This window comes from Centrocercus urophasianus, unplaced genomic scaffold (genome assembly GCF_019232065.1).
Source record: "Centrocercus urophasianus isolate 14NV4802_14NV808 unplaced genomic scaffold, USGS_Curo_1.0 seq_16, whole genome shotgun sequence".
NCBI classification, from domain to species: domain Eukaryota; kingdom Metazoa; phylum Chordata; class Aves; order Galliformes; family Phasianidae; genus Centrocercus; species Centrocercus urophasianus.
Window position 1 is genome coordinate 5,377,568 of NW_024884711.1, and position 25,650 is coordinate 5,403,217.

At 40.3% G+C, this 25,650-nt stretch overlaps 1 protein-coding gene across 5 annotated transcripts in view; it reads left to right on the forward strand.

Moving 5' to 3' along the window:
- ULK4 (unc-51 like kinase 4) overlaps positions 1–25,650 on the forward strand; it is a 213,447-nt gene that overhangs the window by 116,857 nt on the left and 70,940 nt on the right. For 4 of the 5 annotated variants that reach the window (XM_042817534.1, XM_042817537.1, XM_042817536.1 and 1 more), the window contains one exon: positions 1,057–1,162. In XM_042817534.1, the coding sequence (XP_042673468.1) occupies positions 1,057–1,162 (106 nt within the window). Of the gene's footprint in view, positions 1–1,056; positions 1,163–23,555; positions 23,639–25,650 lie in introns of all 5 variants that reach the window. The other variant, XR_006168599.1, reaches the window with a different exon arrangement.

Sequence of the window (25,650 nt, forward strand, 5' to 3'; positions counted from 1 at the left end):
GTTCAACTTCAAATTTGAGCTTTTTTTCAAAGAGCTGCTTCAGGAAATGGCTCAGAAGATACAGCATGTTCTGTGGCAGTGAAGTAGTCAAGTAATGTCAGTATATTGAGAAATTTAACGGGACAGGGAAGCCTGGAAGTGAAGATTCATGTGAAAAAGCTGTAATATGTGAAATAGGACTTTTTATTAATATTATTTTCACTTTGGATGTGTGCTTCTACTAAGATTTTAGTCTGAAAAAATTGGATCCAGTGTTTCCTGAGCCCCCTGTAGAGACATGAAATCCATTCAGGTTGATATTTATATCTAGACTCAGATTTGTAAAAACTTGTCCTATTTTGGGTATTTGGAAGCTATATGAGTTATTACGGTGACTAGCATGAGTAAATAAATGTTTTGTTCTCACTGCCTTATCCACTCCTTTCAAACTAAGTGTGCAGGTGTGTTAAGTCCAACAGCAGCAAAAGAATCATAGAATTGTAGAATCTTTTGAGTTGGAAGAGACCCTTGAAGACCATTCAGTCCAACACCTCTACAATGAACAGGGGCACCTACAGCAAGATCAGGGTGCTCACACCCCATCCAGCCTGACCTTGATATAGAAATAGACGCCTGATATGTATATGGAATTGATTTTATACTTATGACTGTACAAACAGAGATAAAGGTTGACTATGACTTATTATCGGTTATTGAGCTGAAACTGATAAGAGTAATGTTAATACTATTACTAGAAGTGATGTTGTATAAAGGGAAATGTTCCTGGTTCTGAATATATAGAGATTAGAGACTGATAAGACTCGATAGTATTTTTAGAAGTCCTAACATTTTACACCTAACTATGAATTCTTCTGATTAAAAGGAAAAAGTTTTGGCCCAAGTTTTTTTATATTTGGCTATATTTGGTTGATATTTTTAAGTTTTCTGGTATTTTAAACATTGAAACTCAAGGGATTTAGAGAGTAATGCTTTTATGTTACTACATTTTTAGAAGTAAGCAGTCTTTTACTAACCTTTCAGAATAAATACTAGGTTTTTTTTTATTTTTAATTACAGGAACACCAAGACAATATACTAGGGAATACAATGCAAACTGCAGTCGCCTTACTGAACAACGTGGTCGCCAACAAAAGCACAAATATGATGTCACTTTTTGCAGAAGGTATGTCTTCTTTACCTTTGTAGTTATTCTACTTCATACATGTCTCCCACTCAGTTGTGTTTTCTCCCAGTCAGTTTGTGATTTTATCCAATTCTGGTACTCTGAAAAAAGCATAACAGATCTCAGCTAAGCTCTGATCCATTGCCCAGAAACATCAAAACGTGAGGTAACCAAAATCCCTAATAAGAAACAAGACTGATGTGCCAGACATAAAAAACTTCAGCCTCTTCCCCATCTGCCATGGCTGCTCAAAACTGACAGGAATAAAAAGCAGTAAAAAGATAGTAGTTATACTTACAGAATTGAGAAATTATGATTCCTATACATACTTCTGGGGCATATATTTAAGCTAAATCCATTGTGGATTTCTTGCTTGCTAAGCCCATTTGATTTTGTCTTTACATTTGATACTAGAAAATGCATTTGTCTATGAAGGTAAATAGAAGGAATACTTTCCTACATGATGCTGCGCAGCTAAGTTAGACAAGTTCAAAAAAGACTGAGTTTCCATATTATCTCCAGCTTTTGGGGGAAATGTTGCCTTTGTGTTAAGTTCAGCCAATCTCTTTATGGTCTGGACTGTACTACAAGAGAGACTTTTGGAGAATTAGTTAAATGAGAGGCTTACCACACCAGTACTTTCTTTTTACTCTCTGTCTCCTTGCTTTTTCCCCCATTTTTCTAGCAGTGATTCTTTTTTAAGTTTCTGATTTGAAAGATGAAACAGTAAAAGCCCTGTGATTTTCAAGATGGGTGGAGCACATTGGTAGGCAGGAGCTGATCTGCACAAACTTTTTGTGCTGGCTTTATCTTTCTTTCTGCAATGTTGATGTCTGTGATCCGTAAGGACGAAACAGAATAAGTTGTACAAACATGACGGTCTGGTGGTGATGGTTGGCTGAGGGGCAGGATGCAGCACTGCGCGCGTGGATCGCCAGCTCCGTTTGGAGTGAAGCTGAGACTTTGCGGACTAATCTTTTCTACCTTTATTTTTAATTAAAGATGCTGCTAGCGCCGCTGATGGCACAGCCTCTTGCAGGGCTGCTCTGGGTCGTCGTCACTGTCAGCCCTTCTCTTAGGGGCTGCTGGGCGCCGACAGGGGAGCGGCGAGGAGCTGAAGAGCCGCTGTGCCCCGCTCTGTCTCCTCGTGGTTCCCTCAGGCTGTGAGCGGTGGGGCAGTGACTGGGGCAGCCATGAAGGACAGCCTGCGGTGCGCTGGGCAGGTCCTGCGTGTTGGGACTGGCGGGCCGTGAGCTGAGGGTGGCTCGTAGGGAGGCTGTGGGGCTCGGAGCGGCCACAGGGCTGTCCTGCTGCTCCCAAGGCCTCGTTGGCACCTTGGAGGCCCAGCTGCCTGAGGGCCTCCTCGCCACAGTGGCACACAATGGTGTCCATGAGTCTCTGGATGAGGGCCTCTGCTCTGTCCTCCAGGACAGGCCACACCTCCTGGACCAGGGCCTGGCTGTCCAGCCCGACCTTGCACAGAGCATTCAGGATGATGCTCTCGGTTGGCAGCGTCGGCCACCACTGTGCCCCAAAGATGACTGTCAGCGCTCGCCGCAGCCAGGGCAGCACAGGGTCCAGGATCTGCTGGTGCTGCCTGAACAGAGCTGCCCAGACCTCAGGCAGGAGACCTCCCACTGTAGGCTCATCCTCTGCCTCCTCAGCCTCCTCAGCCTCCTGTTTGTCTGCTTCATCAGCTTGCAGCTGCTCTGTCTCCTCTGCCTCCCCTTCATCTGACTCCTCGGCCCGCTGCTCCTCCACCGCCTCTGCCCACTGCTCTTCCTGCTCCATTGCCCACTGCTCTTCCTCCTCCATTGCCCACTGCTCGTCCTCCTCCTCTGCCCACTGCTCCGCTGCTTCCTCAGCCCCCTCTTCATCTGCCTCCTGAGCATCCTGCTCTTCTGCCTCCTCACTCTCCTGCTCCTCTGGCAGCGGCAGAAAGGGCAGAGGGGATGGCAAAGGGGACAGCGAAGGAGATGGCAAAGAGCTGTGGGGGCTGTAGGCAGGAGCAATGCCTGCCTGGAAGCTGGCGGGTTCAGGCTGTGCTGGGGGCTGGATAACGAAATCCAGGTCATCGTTATCGTCCCACTCAGCAACCTTGATGACAGTCATGACCGTCCTGCAGAGTGGGCAGCTGTTCCTCTGCTTGGCCCACTGCAGGATGCAGACCAGGCAGAACTCGTGGCGGCAAGGTACCACATAGGCCATGTCCTTTTGCTCGTCACGGCAGATAGGACACATCCATGCCTGCTCAGCTGCCATGATGTTCACGCTGTGGCCTGCTGGGGACTGAAGGCAAGGATCTGCTCCCCCGTCACCAGCACCACAGTGATGGAAGTTGCGCACTGCAAGAAGGGAGAGAGGCCACGGTCAATCGCTGTCCCAGGGTCAGGCAGAGGAAATATGCCAGTCCCTCGGCAGGAAACCCTCCTGGTCCCATGCCTGGGCCGCCCACACCCCTCAGGGTCAGGCTTCGGCCCTGGCAGCTCCCCACATCCCAGCGCTCACCCCATTTCCACCCAGCTCACCTCTGCTGCTACGCGTGCGCCTCGTGGGACCCTGGCTGCCTGAGGCAGACAGGCCAGGGAAATGCAGGTGATGGCTGTAGGGATGGGCACTGAGAGCCGCTGCCCGCAGTCCCCAAAGCACAACCCAGCACCCAAACCAAACGCTCGTTCCACCTCCAAGCCTCGCACACACGCTCGACAGGAGTCCAGGCACGAACAAACTGGGCCAGGCTCTGCCCACGCCCAAAGGTTCTCAGTGAGGGTGATGTGGTCACAGTCCTTCTCTTGAACCTGTCATCACCTGTTGCTCTGTGATGTTACCACTGTCCCTGTGCCCACGCTGCACTTTGTGTCTGGACACTGTAAAACTCCTCTATAAGTCAGGAATTCTTGTGCAGCCACTGCTGTGGCCATAGTTCTGTGACTGTCATGATGCCAAAGGTTTCCAGCTGCACTTTGCTGTAGAAGATTGCACAAAAAAGCAAAAAATAGTAGCAGTTAAAATAGGTCTAAAACCCGTGTGGAACCCAGATTTGTTGTTGCTTTGGGTTCAATTTTAGATTATGTCTAATTGTTGGAGAGCCCAGGCTGGAGTTAATCTCAGTCACTGATATCTACTAGACATCAGTACTCAAAGAATGGATTGGGAGTGATACTCCTGCCATTACATGACTAATGTCTAACCTGGCAACTGTTGTTCAGGAAAAGATGAACATGTGAATCACTGAAGGTTATTTATGACTGGATCAGCTCCAAGGATGAAATCCGGGGATTCATTGGCTTGCAGATGAAAAATAGAATAGAATGCAGGCAAAAAGGACACTTCTGTGCAAAATGCCATGCTAATTGAGAACCCAGCAGTAACTCCCCAGATATGTCAGAATGCTGGAATGAAGCACTGCATGCTTCAAGACAGGCCAAAATATTTCCAACCTCCATTTCCTTTCTTGAACTGTGATCTTCCCTGCTCCTACTGCATGACTGTCTACTCTAGCCAGCTGCATTCATACGCCATGCATACTTCAGTGCTGTGCAGAGGGCTGTGTAATGGAGGGAGGAAGAAAAGTAAAAGTTTCAGAAGAAATATTCTCCTTACCTCCAGCAGTGTGTTTTGGAAGGTGGCTGTAACCAGGCTAAGCCTGGCTTGTATTTTTCCATCAGGGCTCTAAGTGTGGTGCAGCATGCCAAAGAAGGGCTTAGGGAGATTGGTCAATAGCTTGAGCTGCATGCAGCCTGTGCCTGAGCTCCTCAGTAAGCCTGTGATAACTGGGAGAACTGGGAAAAGTTGGCAAACGAAATTATTTGGATATTTCCAACACCTCCATCAGGAAACCCTGCTGGAATAACTACTCTCCAGCATACCTTCAGCAGTCGCTGTGACTGACCAGGTCTGATCCTCCTCATTGCCTCCCTTATCATTTGTTGGTCAAGACTGTGATGCCGTATGCTCTTAATTATGACTTTCTCCTTTCCCTACTATTTTTTTCTGTGTTCTGACACTGCATGAGATTTTGGACTTGTATATATTTATCTTCTATAGTCGTTTTTTAATAATAACTTTGTAACTGATTGGTACAACTCCTCACTTCATCTACTTCACTTAACGCTTTTGGTTGAAAATTCACCTTTCAGAAAGCTGTTTCTGTGAGAAAATGTGTTCCTATGAGAAAATTATAAAATAATTACTAACTGAAAGTTACATTACATCCAATGAAAATTGGCTTTAGAAAGGAGCGGGCCAGAACATTGACCATAGCAATACAGAATGCAGGCATGGATTCTTCAAGTGCTTAATTTTCCCATTGTTAAAAAACTGTGAAAAGTTGTTATGTAGTAATTGTGGACATCCTCAAAAAACAGGCTACTGTTCCAGTCCAGCAGCGAGGACTGATGGGATGGAGATCAAACTAACTCCGCAGCCTTGTTAGACGAACCATTTACATCTCATTTTCACTGTATTTTATTTTTGAAGTCACCTTTTATTTACAGCTTGGTTCTGGTTTACAAAATGAAGAGAAAGCTTCTGCTGTTCGAAGTCTGTGTAACTTTGCTCTTACTTATGGTTAATGAGTAACTGAAAGCCGGCAGTACAGATCTATAATGCCAGTTGTACAAAATAAATCAAGGACTGATGCTACTGGCGTAGAATATGTGGAACGCTCCAGAATGAAAGGGAAGGAATGTGGGTAGAAAGGCAAAAAAACAAGTAAGTCTCTTCTGAAGCCAAGAGTTGAGAGGAAACCTTTTTGAAGTCTCTACAAAAAGACTGAGGAAGGCGGAGGGCTAGAGGTGGGATGTCACTTCCTTAGAGTTCAGCTTTTCTGTTGGTCATCAGACCAGACAAGGAGCCAAACGGAAGTGTAATCAGTGGTTTATGTTTTTACACTGATACTGCTGTGTAGATTGGAAGATTTGAATCTGCATTAGAAACTCTTTTAAAAATAACAGCAAAAAAACGTGTGAGAATCATATGCCAAAAGAAAAGGAAAATGTAAATGATTTAGAGGGATGGTTTGTAGGGTTATGGTTGTTTCTCAGCAAAGTGCTATCATCTTTGAAACCACGGAGAGTTTATAGGGGCTTAGATGTAAGTGTTGCTTTTGCTTTTTCTAGGCACATCTTCTGTGCGTTGACCTAGCACCAATCTGATCTTATCCTAAGCTAGCAGATCTGAGCTGCAGCAGGATACCTTCTTTAAGCTTCACAATGATAAAGAAAAGTTATCTCAGGTCCTACAAGCACTGTAACCACATAATTGGCATATCTTACTCAAAGTAATATGCTCTGCAATTCTATGTGGCAAAGTAGGTTCAAAACTATTCAACAGCATAGCAAAACTGACACCGTTCCCTAAACTTCACTTTATTGTTTTATAGAGCAAACTCCTGTGTGCTTTTTCTGCTGCTGTTATTATGTCAGTGGTCTTTCACATCTTATCTACTCCAAAAGTAAAATGCATCCATTCCATCATGATAATTTGCAAATTAAGGAAGTGGGCTCAGAACTTTGTAGAAGTCTTTCATCTTTTCCTTGTGCTGTGTCAGAACTTCAGTAATGTTTTCAGACTATTAGTGATGGGGCAACACAAACTTGAGAACTTCAGCATATTAGGTAAAACAACACAGCAGCCAAAAATAATATATCTAAAGTAAGATGTCCCTGTCTTCTCCTATCCCTTTTACCAGTGGGCTATTCTTCAGAGTACTGAAACCTGTATTTCAGTCACTGCTTTATTGATTAAGAGCATAATGGTGGAGAACTTCTGAAATTTGGTTTGTAAGAATGTTGTGAAGCTATTAATTTCATAGCTGTAGACTGTAAGACTTTCTTTGAATGGAGTTGGGAGAAATATTCTTCTGCCTAAACTGAAAGGCTTTTTATCCCTTTATTTGCCAACTAAATATGTAGTGTTCACTACAAGGAAATACCTCAAACATCCTCTGCCACCATCTTTGATGTCCAACTTTGTCATTTATAAATGATTTTAGGGTGAGGGAAAAGAGCATGAGCCAGTAAAATGGGCATTAACGCCTCTCTTACAGAGGACCTTGGGGACCAAATGTAAAAGCTGAATATGAGTCAGCAGAGTCTTTGCAGCCATAAAAGCAAATCTGGGAAAGAATAACTGGAAGGTTGAGAGAAGTGATTATTATTCTCTGTTCTTTACTTGTGGGATCGTATCTGGAATAGTGCGTTCTGTTTTGGGCTCCAGAATACAGGACAGTGAGAAACAAGAGTCACATCCAGGAAAGAGCCATCAGGGCATTTGGGAGAGTTGAGCACACAGTGTGTGTATTTTCAGCATCTGTCTGCAGTATTACCTGAAGTTATTCCTTCCCGAGTACATAAGTTTGTATTTGCCTTTAATGAACTGTAGGAGGTTTCTGTCAGTCTGTTTCTTGAGCTTTTCAGCTTTCTGACCTTTTTCAGAATGTTGGCCCAGCTCTTCACTGCATCAATCACTTGCCTCATTTTGATGACTTCTGCAAACTTGCTGAAGGTGCATGATATTCCCTCACATTAACACTCTTTGTTCACGCTGTTAATTAAGGCAGTCAACATTCATGAGCTGTTCTGCTGTGAAAAATGCTGAAGTGTGGGATGGGATGTCAGTTTCCCTTATTTCACCTTTGCAGTATGTTGATTAACTCTTGCATATGTGAAGCTTTAGAAATTACAAACTCTAAACACATGCTAAATGTTGTAAGGAGCTCAGGCTAATGGGCGAGTCATGCCAAGCTTTACTTTTCAACAGTTTGGAAACGAGCAATGAGGATTTGTTTCCGATTCTTTGTATGCCTTTCTTCAGCTGCCATGAAAACAGTGTTTTCTGCATACATCTTTTGGAGATAACAATCCCTATTTCCTTTTGTGCCTCTTGGTCTTTGGAGCTCTCTTTGACTCAAAGGATCAACATTAGGTGACAGGGATTTTTTTTTAAAGGGCAGCAACTTACCTGTTGAATTTTTCCTTCTCTCAGGAGTGGACAGTCTAGCATTAATTTATCTCTGCCCTGAACTATGTCCTCGTGTGATGGGTAATGTAATACATGTGATAATTGCCTATAATGTCTATAGGTGAAAAGGACAATAATATAATGCAACTGAAGTTGCAAAGGGAATTTAAAATGGGCTCTGCTGTATTATTAGCTATTAAACATTTGTTCTGTTAACATTACCAACAATTTCCACTTAATAATCAGGGGGGAATTATATGATTCAGTTTAATTACTGAGACTGGAAGTCAGTAAACAGACTAAGATTAGTACATGGTCTCTTGTGAAAAGTTGAGATGAGATGCTAAAAAACCAAGACAATACCAACCATTTTTAGTGTGATCTTCTAAGAATGTGAAACTTACCCCTTTCCCTTTGTCTACAAGTCTCTTTCTTTTCTTCCCTTTCCCATCTTTTGAAATCAGTGGACAATTTTAAGCTACTTTGAGATACACAATTTTTTGTGTTGGTTCTGTAATGATCAACAAAAAGGAGAGAGATCCAAGTTAGTGCCATAGCTTGAGGGAAGGTAATAGTGTGGACTTGTCTGTTCCTGGCAAACCTGCAGCAAACAAAGCAATGCAATGCATGGCATGTGAAACAATATTAATGTACTTGCACATTTGGAGAAAGAAAGGAGTTCTAATACCCCGCTTTCCTAAGTTAGAAAATCTAAAATATGTCAAGTTTGCAACCTGTTCTCTTAGCCCATACCTATGGAAATTAGCTTGTAAGATTTCATTGCATCCTTAGTTTCTTGAGGTAAAATCTAAAGAAAGTGGCTGTGAGAAAGTGTCATTTTAAAACAGTATTCTTTCTTTGGTTCTGCTACAATGTGATCAAAGTAGAGCCAACTTTTATATCCTGGATTAGGTTTCCTACTGATAAGAAGTGAAACCTTCTCATTTGTGATTCTGTTTTCATTAGAATCTGTTAAATTAACTTGTAAAGTGTTAAACGTGATCTTATGTAATATCCCATGGCCTGCTAATAGGGCTCTTGAGATCTATTAGCACTGCTATATCCTCCCTAGCCTTTTTTTGTATTCACTTTACGGTTTCTTTTCAGGATATTTGCAATCTTTTGAGTTTGTAACAACTGAATTCAACGGTGTGTTGTTGATCAGTGGCTGAGGCCTTCCTCATGCAGTGATGCTGCAGGATCAGCAAGTGTGTGGAACTCATTCCTGCTATAGCACATCCTTGTAGTTAGGTGATGTAGGGCAGAGCAGTGCTAAGGCTTTAGAAATAAGGAATGGGAGTCATCACTGGCAAAGATGGCAAGTTATTGCTGTGCAGATAGGCTGACATACAAGATGCAAATCTGTAGGAAATGAGGTGTTAGTTCTACCAGTCATGAAACAACCAGCTGTGTATTACTTGTGCTTGTCATGTTAAGAGGGCTAATGCTGTCTGCTGACTACAAAATGAATCATCAGCTCTTAAGGAGAGATATCATAGGAGTACAGTAAATGACCATTTGTTTCTGTAGCTGTTGGGGCTTCCTAATGAAAAGTGTTTTCAAACTTTTGTGGTCCTGTTTGCTGCCTGGGACATGTTCAAAGTTAAGGAAATTAATCATTCCAACTGTTGTATCAGTAACTTTTGCATATAGGTAGACTTTAGACATGGTATTTTAGAATGTAAAAATGTTTCAAAGGCTTCAACTGCTTTGTCCAGATCCAGCTTTTTCAGTATGTATAGAAGTAATTCCAAGTAATTCCAAGAAAGGGTTTCCACTGTAACTCAAAGCTTATCTAATAAATTGTTTGCACCCCAGTGTTTCTTAGCAATGAGTTTACATGTTTTTTTAGGGCTTTTTGGAATCCCATTATATTCTGTAAGATGTTTATAAACATGTTTTCATGATAGTCTGATAAGGATGATGTGTGAGGAAGTTCAGCCTGAACAAGTTGAATTGAATGACCTTTTCCAGGTTCTACTGCTGTAATTCTGCATTTGGCACCTGCCCTGAAACAATCATCACTAACAAAGTAAGCAGAAAACTTTGGATGCTTGAAAACAGTTTCTATTATATAGTACACAGTTTTACAAAGAATACAAATAATAGTACAAAAATAGTACAAAAGAACAAAAAATAGTACAAAGAATAAACTTTATTTCTTATGTATTAATGCTATTGAATCTCAGGAATGAAAGTAAAAATGAAAGGGTACATTTTGATACCTAGAACAATAAAACATATTCAGAAAGCATGGTAAGCACTTAAAACAGGGACAATCATTAAAAAGGAAAAAATCTACAATTAAACTTTGTATTCAGATCACTATAATTCATTTTCTACTCATGAAAGAAAGAGATCAGCTTTCATGGATGAAGTATCCTTTAAGAATTTGTGGTTCACTGCTTTGAATTCTAATCAAATGTCAGGAGATTGATTAGATTTCCAGTGTCTTTGTGTGTTGTAGTGTTCAAGACTGTTAAATGTTGCATATCCAAAAAGTAGCACTTGCGAGACCAGGTCTCTTTTTTTGTTGTTGTTGATGTTGTTGTTTAAGGGGAAACAAACTCAAATCTTTAACTTAATGACAGTTAAATAGCAATGAATTCCGAGCTCTCTAGGTAGACCCCAAAGTTTTCAAACTAGATCTTTAGAGGATATTTGGTTGCCCAAGGGGGCTGTGGATGCCCCATCCCTGGAGGCATTCAAGGCCAGGCTGGATGTGGCTCTGGGCAGCCTGGTCTGCTGGTTGGTGACCCTGCACACAGCAGGGGGTTGGAACTGGATGAGCATTGTGGTGCTTTTCAACCCAGGCCATTCTATGATTCTGTGACTCTATGATTCTCCCTGCCATGCTCATCTGTGCAACAGTAGTTTGAACTACTGTGAAGCATCAAGAAAGTGTTGGCATGATGTTGCGTGCAGTTTTGATTTTAGGAATTTAGGTGAATTGTTGGAGTGACTGGCTTCAAAGTTTCAGCATTTCCTTCCAAGATGGGAGTTTGTCTCCATTGACTCTAAGACCATGGTGAAGGAAAGGACCGTGGATTACTCTTACACTGGAAATCTACTTACAAAGGAAAGGTGAATTACAGAAACCTATAAACTGCATTACTTAAATCTGCTCTTAAAACAAACAAGCAGACTTGTTCTGTGTAGAAGACAAACATTTACACTAGTTCTAAAGCCATTTGCTCATCTTCCCTGCCTTCTAAAGACCGAATCCTCTCCTGTAGATATAGGGGTGTTCAGTGAGGCTACTGCCTTTTCAATGTAATAGGTAAAAAATGACCAGCTTATTTTTACTGTATAGTTTTTATGCTAAATAAACTTGACTGTATGGATTATTTTGAGTTTATTTAGTCATTAACAGTGCTTCAGCTAAAAGTACAAGTCCTTATTGTCAGGAGTCTTTGTTATGATTTATTTCTAGAAAGCAGAAGTTTCCTGAAGAAGTTGTGCAACTTGCAATATAGGAACTTTTGTTCATTGAAGATAGAAAACTTTTCTTTTTTTCTTTTTTTTTTTTTTTCATGGAAGTACTTTGTGCTTGCTTATTGTATGATGCCTTGTGTAAATACATAGGTCAGATCATTCAATCATTCAAGGAGACATTCAAGGCCAGGCTGGACCGAGCTCTGAGCAGCTGCTATGGCTGTGGATGTCCCTGTTCACTGCAGGGGAGTTGGACTAGATGATCTTTAAGGGCTTTTTCCAACTCTGAGGATTTCTATGATTCTATGATTATCTTCAAGATACTGCGATTCTAGATGAAAAGAGACAGGGGGAAAAAGATAGTGAAATCAATGAGAGTAAGAACACAAAAATGGCTTTTGTGTATTTAATCAACATCTAGGAAAAAACTGCTCTCACTTCAAAAAGTATGTGTAAGAAATGAATTTTAAGTACAGAAAATAAATGTGAACAGACTGTATTACCATGTTGGAGTAGTTGTAGATATTGCTACCATCAGGAAAGTGCTGCAGCTGGGAGCTACACGCAGCTCACAGCCCCTGCCATGCAGGATGTAACATTACACAGCTCTCTGCCAGCACTGCAGTTACTAGTTCATCTCCTGAGCAGAAAGACATGACTATGAGCATCAAAAGGTAATAGTCATGTGTCACTGCATTTGTTTGAGTTATGAGAATCTGTTGCGGTTGAGCCTGAAGAAGTTTATTCTATGATGTTATGAAATTCAGGATGTTTTTAACAGTACCGACATGCTTTTCTGACCCTAAATGACAGTCAGTCAGGTGCAAATGTGTAACACCACATTGTTAAACTTACAAGTTTGATATCATAAAAGATAACTGGAAATCGTGTCAAAATAGCATGGTAGTAGCAGGGTCTTTGAGGAAAAAAATAATCTGTGTCTTCCTGTGATATTCACCAATACAGCTGTTTGAAAAGGATGAAAATAGCAACTGTAATCGCTGTGAGAAGCAGTTATGCCATTGAAGCAGAACCAAGCCTGTTGTTGAGAGCCGTACCCATGATGCACAAAATGTCACAGCACGCTTGCTGAGACTTCAAAGGATAAAATAAGTTAATAGAAGTTCAGCAGGTTGTTGCTGGTGCCGCGCTGTAAAGGAGGACTGTCCTTGTCTGTGCTGGTATTGTCCTCACAGTCAGCCACAACAGACCATCCTGCAGCATGGCTGGCTGAAACTGCCTGGAGTGCCTCATAGGAGGGCCTAGATGCAAAAAGGTATTCAGAATGTTCTAAATCCAGGGTTTTTGAGTCTGAAGCACATGTAGAAATCTAATAACACAGCTGATCAGCTTAGTTCATTGGTGGGAAGTTAGTTCAATAAATACAGCAATTTCAACACTTCAGCTATCTACATACATGTACATACAAGTATGTGTGCCAGCTGTAATAGAAATTTCTCATACCTCTGAGATTCCTCGACAAAATAAGGCATAAGTGATCATAGAGACTGGTAATATTTGGAAACAAAAAACTAATCTGGAAAGTGATTTTTCTGAATGTTTAAATGTCATTGATTTTTCATCTGAGGATGTGGATATCTGAAGGTTCCCTGTTGAAAAATCTCTGTATTGAAAAAAAAAAAAAAAAGATTTTAAAGCCTGAGTGCTTTTTCACCTGCTTAGCCATATAAATGATGGCTTTTCCTCTCCTCTAGAGGTTATTATCTTTGCATTCATTCCAGGTGCTACTTTTCCTGCTGTCTGATTCAGGCAGTATCATTAGGCATTCATGCTAGTACTCCCATGAAGTGCAACTCAAATCATATATTAGGACAAGTGGATTTGATCAGTTTGAGACAATGAGAGACTAGGTAGAAGTGTAGCTGTCATATTAGCTACAAGTTTAATATTGATGACAAAAACTAAGTTGTTACAGATAATAAATGAAAATCTAATTATGTGGGTGTCCCTGTGTAGCTTTCCAGATATAAATATTAAGCTAAAGATGGTTTTAAGATATGAAATTAGGTATGTAGCCATGTATTTGAAAAAAGAGCCTGCTCGAATGCAGCCACTATACCATAGATTGTAGAGATATCATTTATTTTCTGTTCTACCGTTCATATTGTTTTATTGTCCCAGTATGAAAGCACTGTATCACTGCCAATTTGAGGTAAGTGTGAAGTTGGAAAGGTAAAAAGTACTGTACACAAAATTAAACTGCATCAGTCTTTCCTCTGTCACGGGATAATGGTCATCCTCAGATGCAGTTATTTGATCCTACTGAAATAAGTTCATTTTTTCGATTGCTGTAGAAGAAGCACCCTTTGAGGCAGGATCTATCTATGCAGTGCACAGATGTTCTTTGAATTTTGTGTGATGCCATCAACACACCTGAGGAACGGGATGCCATCCAGAGGGACCTAGACTGGCTGGGGGAGTGCACCCAGGAGAACTGCAGAAGCAGCATACCCAAATGCAAGGTCTTGCACCTGGGTTGTAGCAATCCCACTGTCAGTACAAACTGGGGGATGTAAGGATGGAGCACAGCCCTTCCAAAAAGGACCTGGGGTACTGGTGGATGGCAAGCTGAACATGAGCCATGTGTGCCCTCACAGCCCAGGAGGTCAACTGTATCTTGGGCTGCAGCAACAGAAGCATGGCCAGCAGGGTGAAGGAGGTGATCCTGCCCCTCTGCTCTGTGCTGGTGAGGCCTCACCTGGAGTACTGCATCCAGATGTGGAGTCCTCAGTACATGAGAGGCATGGATCTGTTGGAGCGCATCCAGAGGAGGGCCACAAATACGATCCTCTCCTGTGAGAACAGGCTGAGAGAGCTGGGGCTGTTCAATTTGGAGAAGAGAAGGTTCTGGGGAGACCTGAGAGCAGCCTTTCAGTATTTAAAGGAGAGAGAGAGCTATAAGAAAGAAGGGACAGACTCTTTAGTGAGGTTTGCTGGGACAGGACAAGGGGAAATGGTTTCAAACTAAAAGAAGGAAGATTTACACTGATATAAGGGAGAGGTTTTTTACAGTAAGGATGGTGGGGCACTGGAAAAGGTTGCCTAGAGAGGTGCTGGGTGCCTCATCCCTGGAGACATTCAAGATCAGACTGGACAGGGCCCTGAGCATCCTGATGTAGCTGTAGGTGTCCCTGTGTGTTGCAAGGGGTGTTGGACTAGATGACCTTCAAAAATTCCTTCCAGCTAAGGTGATTATTTGATTCTATGATTCCATGAATTTTTTCTCACTGATTTGAAGAATATTTTGTTTTATTTAGAAGTTTTCAGTAGCTGTAGTAGCTGCAGACAGCTGTTTTCCTCATCAAAGTTATTCACATGAAAGTTACAAGCTAAACAAATGTGTTGATCTCTGTTTAAATCAGTTGTGGACAACTAAACTGAACTTTGAAATAATTTTCTCTTTAAAGCAGAAAGAATACTATAACTTAATGGAAAGTGGAAAATCAAGTTTTCTTTTAAAGTAGAGTACTTTGGTTGGAAGGGACCTACAAAGATCCATCAGGTTTAAATGCCTGACCACCTAAGGGCTAACCAGCAGTTAAGGCATGATGAGGGCATTGTCCAAATGCCTCTTGAACACTGATAGGCATGGGGCACCAGCCATCTCTCTAGGAAGCTTGCTCCGGTTATGACCACTCTCATGGTACAGAAATGTTTCCTAACTCCCAGTCTCCCAGCATGGCTTTTTGCCATTCCCACACATCCCAACATCAGTTCCCAGGATCAGATCCTGGTGACCTCCCTGTGCTTCCCCTCCTCTAATGTCCAACCTGAATCTCCCCTGGCACAACCTGAGACCATTCCCTTTAGTCCTATCCACTAGTTGAGCAATGGTACCCTTTGAATTTTTATTAAGAATAGGGGAAGAAAATAAATCTCTTTGTAAGGAATCGAGTTATTTTTTGGTCTTTCAGTCTTTTAGAACTGGGATTTTTTTTTTTTTTTTTCACTACCATCCAACTTTTGAAAATATAAGGAAACGTAAAGGTGGAAACTTCTTGTTCACTGGTATCCATTTAGTTTCATTTTGTCTTCTCCATCCTGAAGGCCATTCTTTTTTGCTTATCACATTGCAGGTTGCTTACTCAAACCACTCAGCCCTGTTCCTGTAAAACTTGGCAAAAATACTGTATAGTGTTTTTAATGGATTTATCCATGCTTACATACCTGTTTTTGCTGAATAGGCTACCTGCTCTTCTCCATACACAGGCAAATACTGAATATTTTGATTCCATCGTCCAACCCAGAATGACAGGAATTGTAGGTTGATGCCATTATTCTTCTTACAAGAAAATCTCTCTTGGACTATAACTTACTGTGTATTTTCATCAGAACTTACCCTGAATGTTGTTAAGGAAGCATATGGTTCAGACAGCAACACAAGATGAATTTAGAGACAGTATTTTGTCTACACTGTAAGTCATAGGCAAGAAAAGGAGAAAGCAGATAAAGTGTCCAAAGGAACAGATTATCAGGGCAGGTTAGAGGCTTTGACAGAAGATTTGGAAAGAACAGTGATCCTTACAAGATTTTACCTGCCTGAGAAATGGCTCAGGCAATTGCTTCAGACTAGTCTGTGTATTACAGGACCAGCCTGGATGCAGGCAGATTCTTGAACTCGACCCAGACCCTGCAAGAAAATCTGTATTAATGGAAGGTGTGCATGTGGTCATGTTTATGACATAATCACAGTAACACATCTAGAAGTCAGCATCTGATGGCCTTGTTTAGCCCATCAGCTAGCTCATGTGTTGGGACCAAAAACTTAATAATATACATCTCTCCTTTCTGGTGTCTGTTTCCTGCAGCTTTCCCAGTTTTTGCATAATTCACTGGCAGTCCAGTTTCACAGATATTAATTCCTCCACTATTCTTTCCAGAGTTGCTTTTGTTTGGCATGGATCCAGACTCAATAAATCCAGTTTTCACTGTTTGTAGCCTACTTCCAAAGTCCCTAGTCGGGGTCAAGTAGCTGTGCTGATGGAAAGGCTCCATTGGTCTAGACTGTACTAAGTATTGGAGATAGTATGGAGTTGTAGTGGTAAATATTGGAGAAGGCACTTTTTGTGCCATCTGAAATGACAATATGATTACAGTACGATGGGTTTGAGCTCGGAGATCCTGGCGGTAAAGTTAAACATTGTGGTTATGTCAAAGCAAAGCAGGTATTGATGCAGAGAGAAAAAGACATAAACCTGAATCACTTCATAAAAGGAATAGTGATATTTGAGATGAAGAGTCTGTGGTTAGATATTAGAAAGCTAATTGGATATGGCCTGAGTGGTATGGCCAGATGACAGCAAATCTGAAGAGAATCTGCTGGTCAGAGTTTTCCTAGCACTTCAGAAAACAGCGGAGCTAGCAGAGTAAGCTTGAGGCAAGAGCATTTGTCTGATCATAGTCACAAAACCAGATTTACTATCGTGAGACATCCTGAATTCTGTTTAGGCCCTTTGATCATGTAAGTGTAAACATACCAAAGCCACCTTGGACAGTTGCAGTTGCCTGTTGTCAGCGTTCAGTTTTGTTCTGAAGTTAAGTGATAAATAATGCAGGACATTACAGGAAACTGTGGCATAGTTTCAGTTTTGTTGCGATAAGCAGCAGTAAGTGGCACTCCATGGATTCTCTCCCCTTTGCTCATGTCCTTTGGTCTAGTGGTAACAATGGCAAAAGGCTGGCGCTTGAGAATCCAAGTAAAATCCAAGTATTTGTACTCTGCACATTTTCATCCTGCGGAAAAGTCAAGTAAATAGACCGAGAAGAGTAGGAATAAATATTTAATATCTCACAGCGCATGACTTTTCAGTAGGGAAATATGTAGCTTTTATAGTTTGCCACAGATACGTGGAAATATTTGTCAACTGTGTGTTATTTCTGCAATTTAAAGCTGTTTGAAGACTTGAGAGAATGTTGTGAAGCCCCAGCTCATTGGTCCTTATCGCTTTAAGTCCAGGGACTTTGAGAGGCCGATAGCTGGAGCAATTAGCACTGGTAATGTCGTTCAAAGCTGCTGAGTGCTGTCAGCTTGTGACAAGAGTTCAGTGCTCTATCGGTATTCTGAGGCTGTTCCTATCTGGCCTGTACAGGTTTTGTCAGAAAGACAGCTCTAAAAGTTTTAAAGTGGTCTCTCAAGGATTTTGGTAGAAGGGAAAGTTGATGCCAAAGCTGAGGTATGTTAAGATTCTTGAAGCAGATAAACAGGGTTTAATCTTATGTGACAGGAAGTCTATTATTAAAATAGCAATCTCTTTTGAAGAATTTCTAGTTCTAAATTAAGCCCAGGATACAAATTCCCCTTGTATTTTATCACACAGTAATTATTGCAGGCTTGATCTATCTGGGCAGTAAATCAAAAAACTTCTGAATCTTTTCTGACTCAGAATCTTCCTGAATGAAAAGATTTCCTCATCTAAAAAGTAACAAAAAATGAACCCCACAGATTTTAACCTACTAAAGAATTTTTTTTGGTCTTTTTTTGCCATTAATATGAGGATTTCATACCCTTTTTTTCTAAAAAGAGTACACTATATATAGATTGACAGTATGCAAGCAAAAATTCTTCCATGTAGCTGTGGAGCGACACTTAGTATGTCAGACAGACTCTAAAGGAGTTTTTAAAGACAATTGCCTTTCCTCTTAGAGAATAAGGTACCTTGGTAGACATTCTTGTTCACGATGCAGATATGAAAACACACTGTTTGGAAAAACTCCTAAGCATCATTCAAGGTGTCTTTCAAAACTAAGAGATCTTTTTTCAGTTGTCAACTAGTAAGGTATGTAATGGAGTTTATAGGGATCAGATTTGAAGTCTATGGCACGCTGTAGAATAACTTGTCCAGCTGGTGACCTGTTATGAGTGGTGTCCCCCAGGAGTCAGTACTGGGGCTCATCTTGTTTGATATCTTTACTGATGATCTAGATGAGGGAATTGAGTGTACTCTAAGTAAGCTTGCAGACAACACCAAGTTGGGAGGTGGTGTCGATCTGCCTGAGGGTAGGGAGGCCCTTCAGAGGGATCTGGATAGGCTGGGTGGCTGGGCTGAAGTGGGTGGGATGAGGTTCAACAAGGCCAAGTGTCGGGTCCTGCACTTTGGCCACAATAACCTATGCAGTGCTATAGGCTTGGGGCTGAGTGGCTGGATGACTGTGAAGAGGAAAGGGACCTGGGAGTGTTGGTTGATGCTCAGCTGAACAGGTGGCCAAGAGGAGGGCCAGTGCCAGAGCAGGGAGGTAATCGTCCCCCTGTACTCAGCTCTGGTGAGGCCGCACCTCGAGTGCTGTGCTCAGTTTTGGGCCCCTCACTACAAGAAGTATGTCAAGGCACGGCACTGTGTCCAGAGAAGGGCAACAAAACTGGTGATGGATCTGGCGCACAAGTCTTATGAGGAGCAGCTTAGAGAGCTGAAATTGTTTAGTCTGGAGAAGAGGAGGCTCAGGAGGAACCTTATCACACTCTACTACTTCCTAAAGGAAGGTTGTGATGAGAAGGGGTTTGGCCTCTTCTCCCAGTCAACAAACAGGACCAGAAGAAGTGGCTGCAAGTTGTGCCAGGGGAGATTTGGGTTAGATATAAGGAAAAGCATTTTCTTTCAATGAGGCACTGGAATGGCCTTCCAGTGAGGTGGTGGAGTTGCCATCCCTGGTGGTGTTCAAGGGGCGTCTGGATGAGGAGCTGCGAGATATGGTTTAGTAGCTTAGTGGGTAGTAATGGTGAAAGGAGGACAGTTGGACTAGATGATCTTGTAGGACCTTTCCAACCTTGTAATTCTATGATTCTATTACTTTGCTTTATTAAATGGTATGCCATCTGTAACCTATCTCTGATATATGGGGAAAAAAAGGTACAAATCAATAATATTAGGTCCAGATAATGAAATTTTATCTACAGACTTTTCTTGGTTATGTTTTTTTGTAGTTTTCTTTTTCTTACAATGGAAGATTGTGCTTGTAAGCACTGACATACTGAAAAACTGTATCAACAAAATCTTCTAAATCTATATGAACAAAATACGAGCTACATGTCTAATATATGTACAGTTGAGGACAGAAATAGTTTAAATGTTTCCTGTAAGTCATTATATTATGTCCACCTCCATTCCTTTCTGGATCTCCCAACTGGAAGAATCATTTGAGTGTGAATTTGCTTCAGGCTGAATGAAATAGATTAATGTAGGCTGCCCATCCAAACAACGTAAAGAAACCTAACACTATTTGCCAAGGAGACTAGGAAGACTCCTCAGGCATCACACACTTGTAGGGGAGTAACCTCCAACAATTGCTCACTAGCAAACATCTGGGAAGAACTAATATTTGCAGTCAACAAAGCTGTTTACAAAATAAACATTAGGCAGCCTTACTTTTGTGTTCTGCTGTATTGCCGCTTGTCTCTTGGGATAGCAGCACTTGATTTTACATGCATCAAAGGCTTTTTGCTCCCCATTTAACAAAAAAGCATGCTACTTTTGATGCACATAACATATGCATTAGTGGCAGGGCTGGCAGCACATCTTATGGCTCTGCTGGATACTAAATTTCATCTCTGCAGAGCAAAACTTTAATTTCAATAAATATTTAAAAATAAATGTTTCTTTTATATCCAGTCCCACAAGGCTCATCCTTTCTAACATGAGCCTTACAATCCTGTATATGCATTTTCAGTGGGTCCTACCTTTTCATTATGTTATTCACTTCTCTTTTTGTAGTAATTGACCAATTATTCTCAGCTATTACAGAATGTAAGAAGCAGACAATATTTCTAGAGACTGTGGTGCTGAGTGTGGTATCCTAACAAATCAAGCCTGACTGCAGAAGTGAGGCACTATTAATGTCCTGTCAACACTCGGCATAGACCCCCCTGAATGTCATTACAGACCACAGTTATGCAGTATTCTCTCATATCAATTTTGGATATATATTTTTTTCTGATCATACAAAAAAGCATTTGGATGTTCTTGTAATTATTTTGGGAAGTACATTACTTTCTGATCTTTCATGCATCCTGCTGAACCACTGTGTGTTCACATTCAATGAGTTATACTCCTAGGAATGAGGACTGTCTCAGTAAACCTCAAAAGCAAAATTCCCTGCCTTCAAAACTTTGATGTTATATTACCCATGATGTTATATTATCCAGTGTGCTGTCAACTCGATTGCAGAAACATTGGCTATCTCTTCTGACTTGATTATCATACGGTTGAGTCAGTCTGATGCTAAAGGTTGAAGTCTGTTGAAATTTTGCTAAAGAAAGCTTAATGAGATTCTAAGATAGGAAAACTCCTGTCTTTTCATTTTTTTAAAAATGTAGCAAATCTGGAATTCCCAGAGGATCAGTTATTATGCTTTCAGAAATTCTCCTTTTCTTTGTACGTTGTTCTAACCACATCTTTCATATAGAACAAAGAAGTCTTACCTACTTGGTAGATTTCTTATGTTTTACAGCTTTTTTACTGACCACTCAAGCATATTCAGCAGTATGTGATTTCATTATTCCTAGATTTTCCACATTGTGTTATTACTGTCTTTTTTTATACTTATGCACATTTTTAAGGAGAGAATCAAATTGTTTGCTGTCTCTAGATTGTTGTGCTAAATGTGTGTTAGTCTTCATGAGCTGCATGTTAGTTACATGGGCTAAATTTTAGAAGAAAGTAAATTTCTGTGCTGAGAAGATTCTCTTTTGCTTAGAGGAATTTGGCATGGTTCCCTGGGGAGTCATCAGTTGTGCATTTTTACTTTGCTAGTGAAAGATGCTGCCTCTAAGCTGCCATCTGACACTAACTGCCAAACATTGCCAGTCCTGGAAAAGTGTAGTAGAGCCATGTCATGTTTTCTCCCCTTGATTCAAAGCAGACAAATCCTACCTCTAAGAATGCCAGGTGTGCATTTCTCTTAGACATCCCCACATACGGGATAATAAATAGTTCATTGTCTGCTTTCAGCCTCATTGAATTAAAGCTGATGACTGGCTTTTCTTCCCCAGTTGTCATAATCCTTACTATATCCATTTTCCTGCACTGTCTGATATTCCTGGCATCGTAGTCCATGCCCTACCTGCCATGTGAGCAGGGAAGGTTGAGCCATGGACCCTTCCCACATCATAAAACTCTGGACTTCCTTGGCCGCTGTGATGTGACCACTTACGGTGCAACTTTTATTCCTCAAGTTTAGTGATTTGTTAAAATTCATTCACAAAATTCATTCATATTATCTCAGTATTAGGAACATGTGCAATATTTTTTTCTTTAGATGCTACTTATTTTTGAGATCACAATAGAAAATAATTTTCAGGGCAGTAGTCATGCAATTAATATGTTCAGCTGCTTTGACTGCTTTCCACTGGATATGGTGTTCATCACTCATCAAATCTTGTAATCAGAGGTGACCTAATTTTGCATCCTCATTTATTCTTCCCTCAGCGGTATTGCAGTACTAATTCAGACAGTCTGTAAGACAGATGTGACAGTGATGAATAATAAACAAAAATAGTCAGCCTCCTGAAAAATGTCTTTTCTCAAAAAATGTGTTTCCTGTTTTCAGTTTTTCAAAACAAAACACTCTGAGGACCCAGGTTGTAATGCGAAGAATGCAAATGAAGTTCAAGTTTCTATGGGTAAATGAGATTTTGTGAAGAGTCTTTATGACATGATGGATTATTGTAAGGACTCAAGTATTGAGGAGCTTTTCCTATACAAAAGAACCTATCAGTCGTGTTCCTTCTCAGCAATAGCTTTTAGTTTTATAATTAATAGTAAAAAGATTAAGAACTATGTTTTTTAGTTAGTCCAGCAGAACATTTTCAAGTTCCCAATAAGAAAATTGTAGTGCATTTATTTTCGGTAAGATCCCTGGGGAGTCGGTTGTGTAGGTGTGATACAAATGGAAAAAACAGCTCTCTGGAGGGCAATGTGAAGAAAGGAACAAAGAGAAACCTTTCTGCCAGGCTGAGGGCTTTGCTGCTGGCTGTGTGGTGGCATTGTTAGAAGGAAATGCACCTGCTTGAACATTTTCTTCAGCTAGAAGCAGACGGGTCTGTTGAATGCTCTAATTGCTGGTAGGCATGAAAGGATTGCCTAGAAGATTGCTTCCGAGGCTGTCCTTTGATGTTTCATGTGATTTGGAAGTGAAGATTTCTTTTTCTTTATCAATCTTGCTAATAGTTGAGAATAAAATGTCTCCTCTCAGCTTTCATTCCAGAAGGTATCACGACACATTCAGTCCGATTAGTGGTAACATGGGCCAAAAGGCTCCTTTTATCTTTGGAAAAGATTTGTGAAACACAAACATAGTCATCGCAGACCGCATTCATAAAATCCTATTAGGTGCATGTTCAGTTCATTGCAGAGGTCTCTTTGGGCAAGAAAAATACTTGCTTTGAACACTGGGTTTCTCAAATTTCAAACACTAAGAAGCTAGGAATTTTTGGATGTCATCTTTTTACATCAGTTATGAATCTCAAATTGCAATTAGAGCAGGTGGTGGTTTGGTTTTTTTTTCCTGTTCCAGCTATGGCAATTTACAAACTTAATTCCAATATAAAATCCAACTTTTGTCTTATTTTTTTTCAGCAAAATTTGAAATACACTGAGGTTTGGTGTTTTGGGGATCCTCCTGACTTTTACAAAATATAAGGCATGACTAATGAGCTATAATTATAGCTACAAACAATGCAACATGATATTTTAATCACTTTGTTTACTGGAATTTGCAATTCAGTAGGGTAACAAAAAAAAAAAAGTGTGATTAATTAATAAACTTTACTTTGTTCATAAGAAATGCCCAGGTGAAAGAAATGATGACACATTTGTTTAACTCATGCAAGCTATCACTAAGACTTTTCTTTTCTTTTGACAAAGTATTGCCAGGATGCATTGTATTAATAGAATCCTTAAAAATAACTAGCTTTTCTCAGTAGAACAATATTTCTTGATTTGTTCCATTTGGCTCTCAGAGGTAACATTGAATTCTATTTCAGATCCACCACTTTCAAGGTTCGGGGGTGCATAGTGTGTGTCTTTCGAGAAGCAGTGCATAAAAAAACCTGCATGCCTGTTTAATGTGAGTCAGAAATACATGAAATACATTGCATACATCCTTTAAAGGTAAAATTTTTTCCAAGCATGTCATTATCATGGCGGCCCCTGTGTCTCACAGTTTGGCCCAGCCCTGCTCTGAGACACAGGGAGGGCAAAGTGCGTTGCTGACAACTCATGTGACCCTATGCTTAATATGTGAGGAAATTGCATCAGTTTTCAAAGATGGAAATTTGGAAAGACATTGTGTGCAGAAACATGCTGCCAAATTCAATGCATGTCAAGGAACATAAAGATAAAATAGTGAAACTGAAAGTAGTCTTGTCATCTCAACAAAATATTAAAAAAAAAGAATTAAATCACAAATGTACTCTGTTATAAAAGTTAATTATATGGTAGCAAAAGAAAGCATTTCCTGATGGTGAATTTATAAAGCAGTGTATGGAAAGCATGGCAGATGTGTGTCCTGATTAAAAAAATAAAAGCAATAAATTGTTTTTTCTGAAATCAATATGTCTCACCAGACTGTATCCAGGTGAACTGGAGAAATAGGAAAATCTATTAAAAAAAATTTAGAAAGTGAAGCTGCTAACTTCAAATTTTATGCTTCGGTGATAGATGAAAATACTGATACTAATCAACTTGCTATTTTCATTAGAGATACTGATAATGAATATAATGTCACTGTAGAAATGGCTTCTTTAGCTCTACTGAAAGACTGAACTAAAGCTATGATATATACAAAGCAGAAAAAAAAATACTTTAGAGCTATTTTCTTTAACCTCAGTCAACATATCAGGTATAGCTACTGATGGTGGCCCAGCAATGGTTTGATGAAATATCACTGCATCAGACATCAAGAAAATGTATGCATGAAAGCTTTAGAAATGGATAATGTCATGCAAGTCATCATCAAATCTGTGAATTTCATAATGTCCAAGAAACTGAATCATCACCAATTCTAGGAACTCATTAGAAGTATGGATAATGATTATTAGGTCATCGTTTAATTTTCTGAAGGAAGGTGCCTAAGTCAGGATAAAATGCTAAAAAGGCTTTGCAAAGTGAAATCAAGTCCTTTAAAGAATCAAAAGGAAAATTTGTGCCAGAACGTGAAGATGAAAAATGGCTCCCAGATTTAGCATTTCTGATGGATTTGACTACTTATTTACATGAGTTAAACATGTGCCTTCAAGGTGAAAATCAGCTTATCTGTTCTGTGTTTCAGATAATAGCAGAGTTTGAAATGAAACTTCCAATTATGGCGAGCTCAAGTGATGGTAAATAATTTCATGCATTTTAACACACTGGTTGAGGTCAGTCCTGTGAGCAGTGAAAAACGTGCAGCTTTGCTTTCCATTTTGATAAAGAAATTTGAGAATGCATTTCATTATTTCAGAAAAATGTATATATCTTTTTATACATATATATATATTTGTGACTCCATTTTTGGTTGACATAAATACATTACCTGCAAATTTTCACGTGGAACGTACAGAGTTGCAATCAGACATTCCACGCAAAGAAAAAATTTGGTCATGTATCTTTTACCTGACTTTCATAAAGCCCTATCTCACCAGAGAAAAATGCCTCTCACTTCACAGTCACACCTTATTCGTGTCATCACTTTTGGCAGTATGTACATTTGTGAACAATTATTGTCAAATATGAAGCACAAGAAGAGTAATATTTCATCAGAAATCTTTGATGAGCACGTTGAGAACTCATTAGGAGTGGTAACCACTGCCATTGGGCCAGCCTGATGCACTAGTTTTACAGAAATAAGGTCAAACATCCCACTAGTTTTATGGTTTTGTTGCTCTTTTTTTTGATGTTTTAATGGAAATATATTAAGAAAATACATAAAAAATAAGTTTTCTTACTTACATATATTAAGTTTATTATATATTTTGTATGTGACCCAAAGCAATTCTTGTTCACTCAGTGTGACCTAGGCAAGCCTGAAAGTTGGACAGCCATGGCTTTATTGTAAATTAAGCATGTAGTTCTTGAATTGATTGTAAAATCTATCAGAAA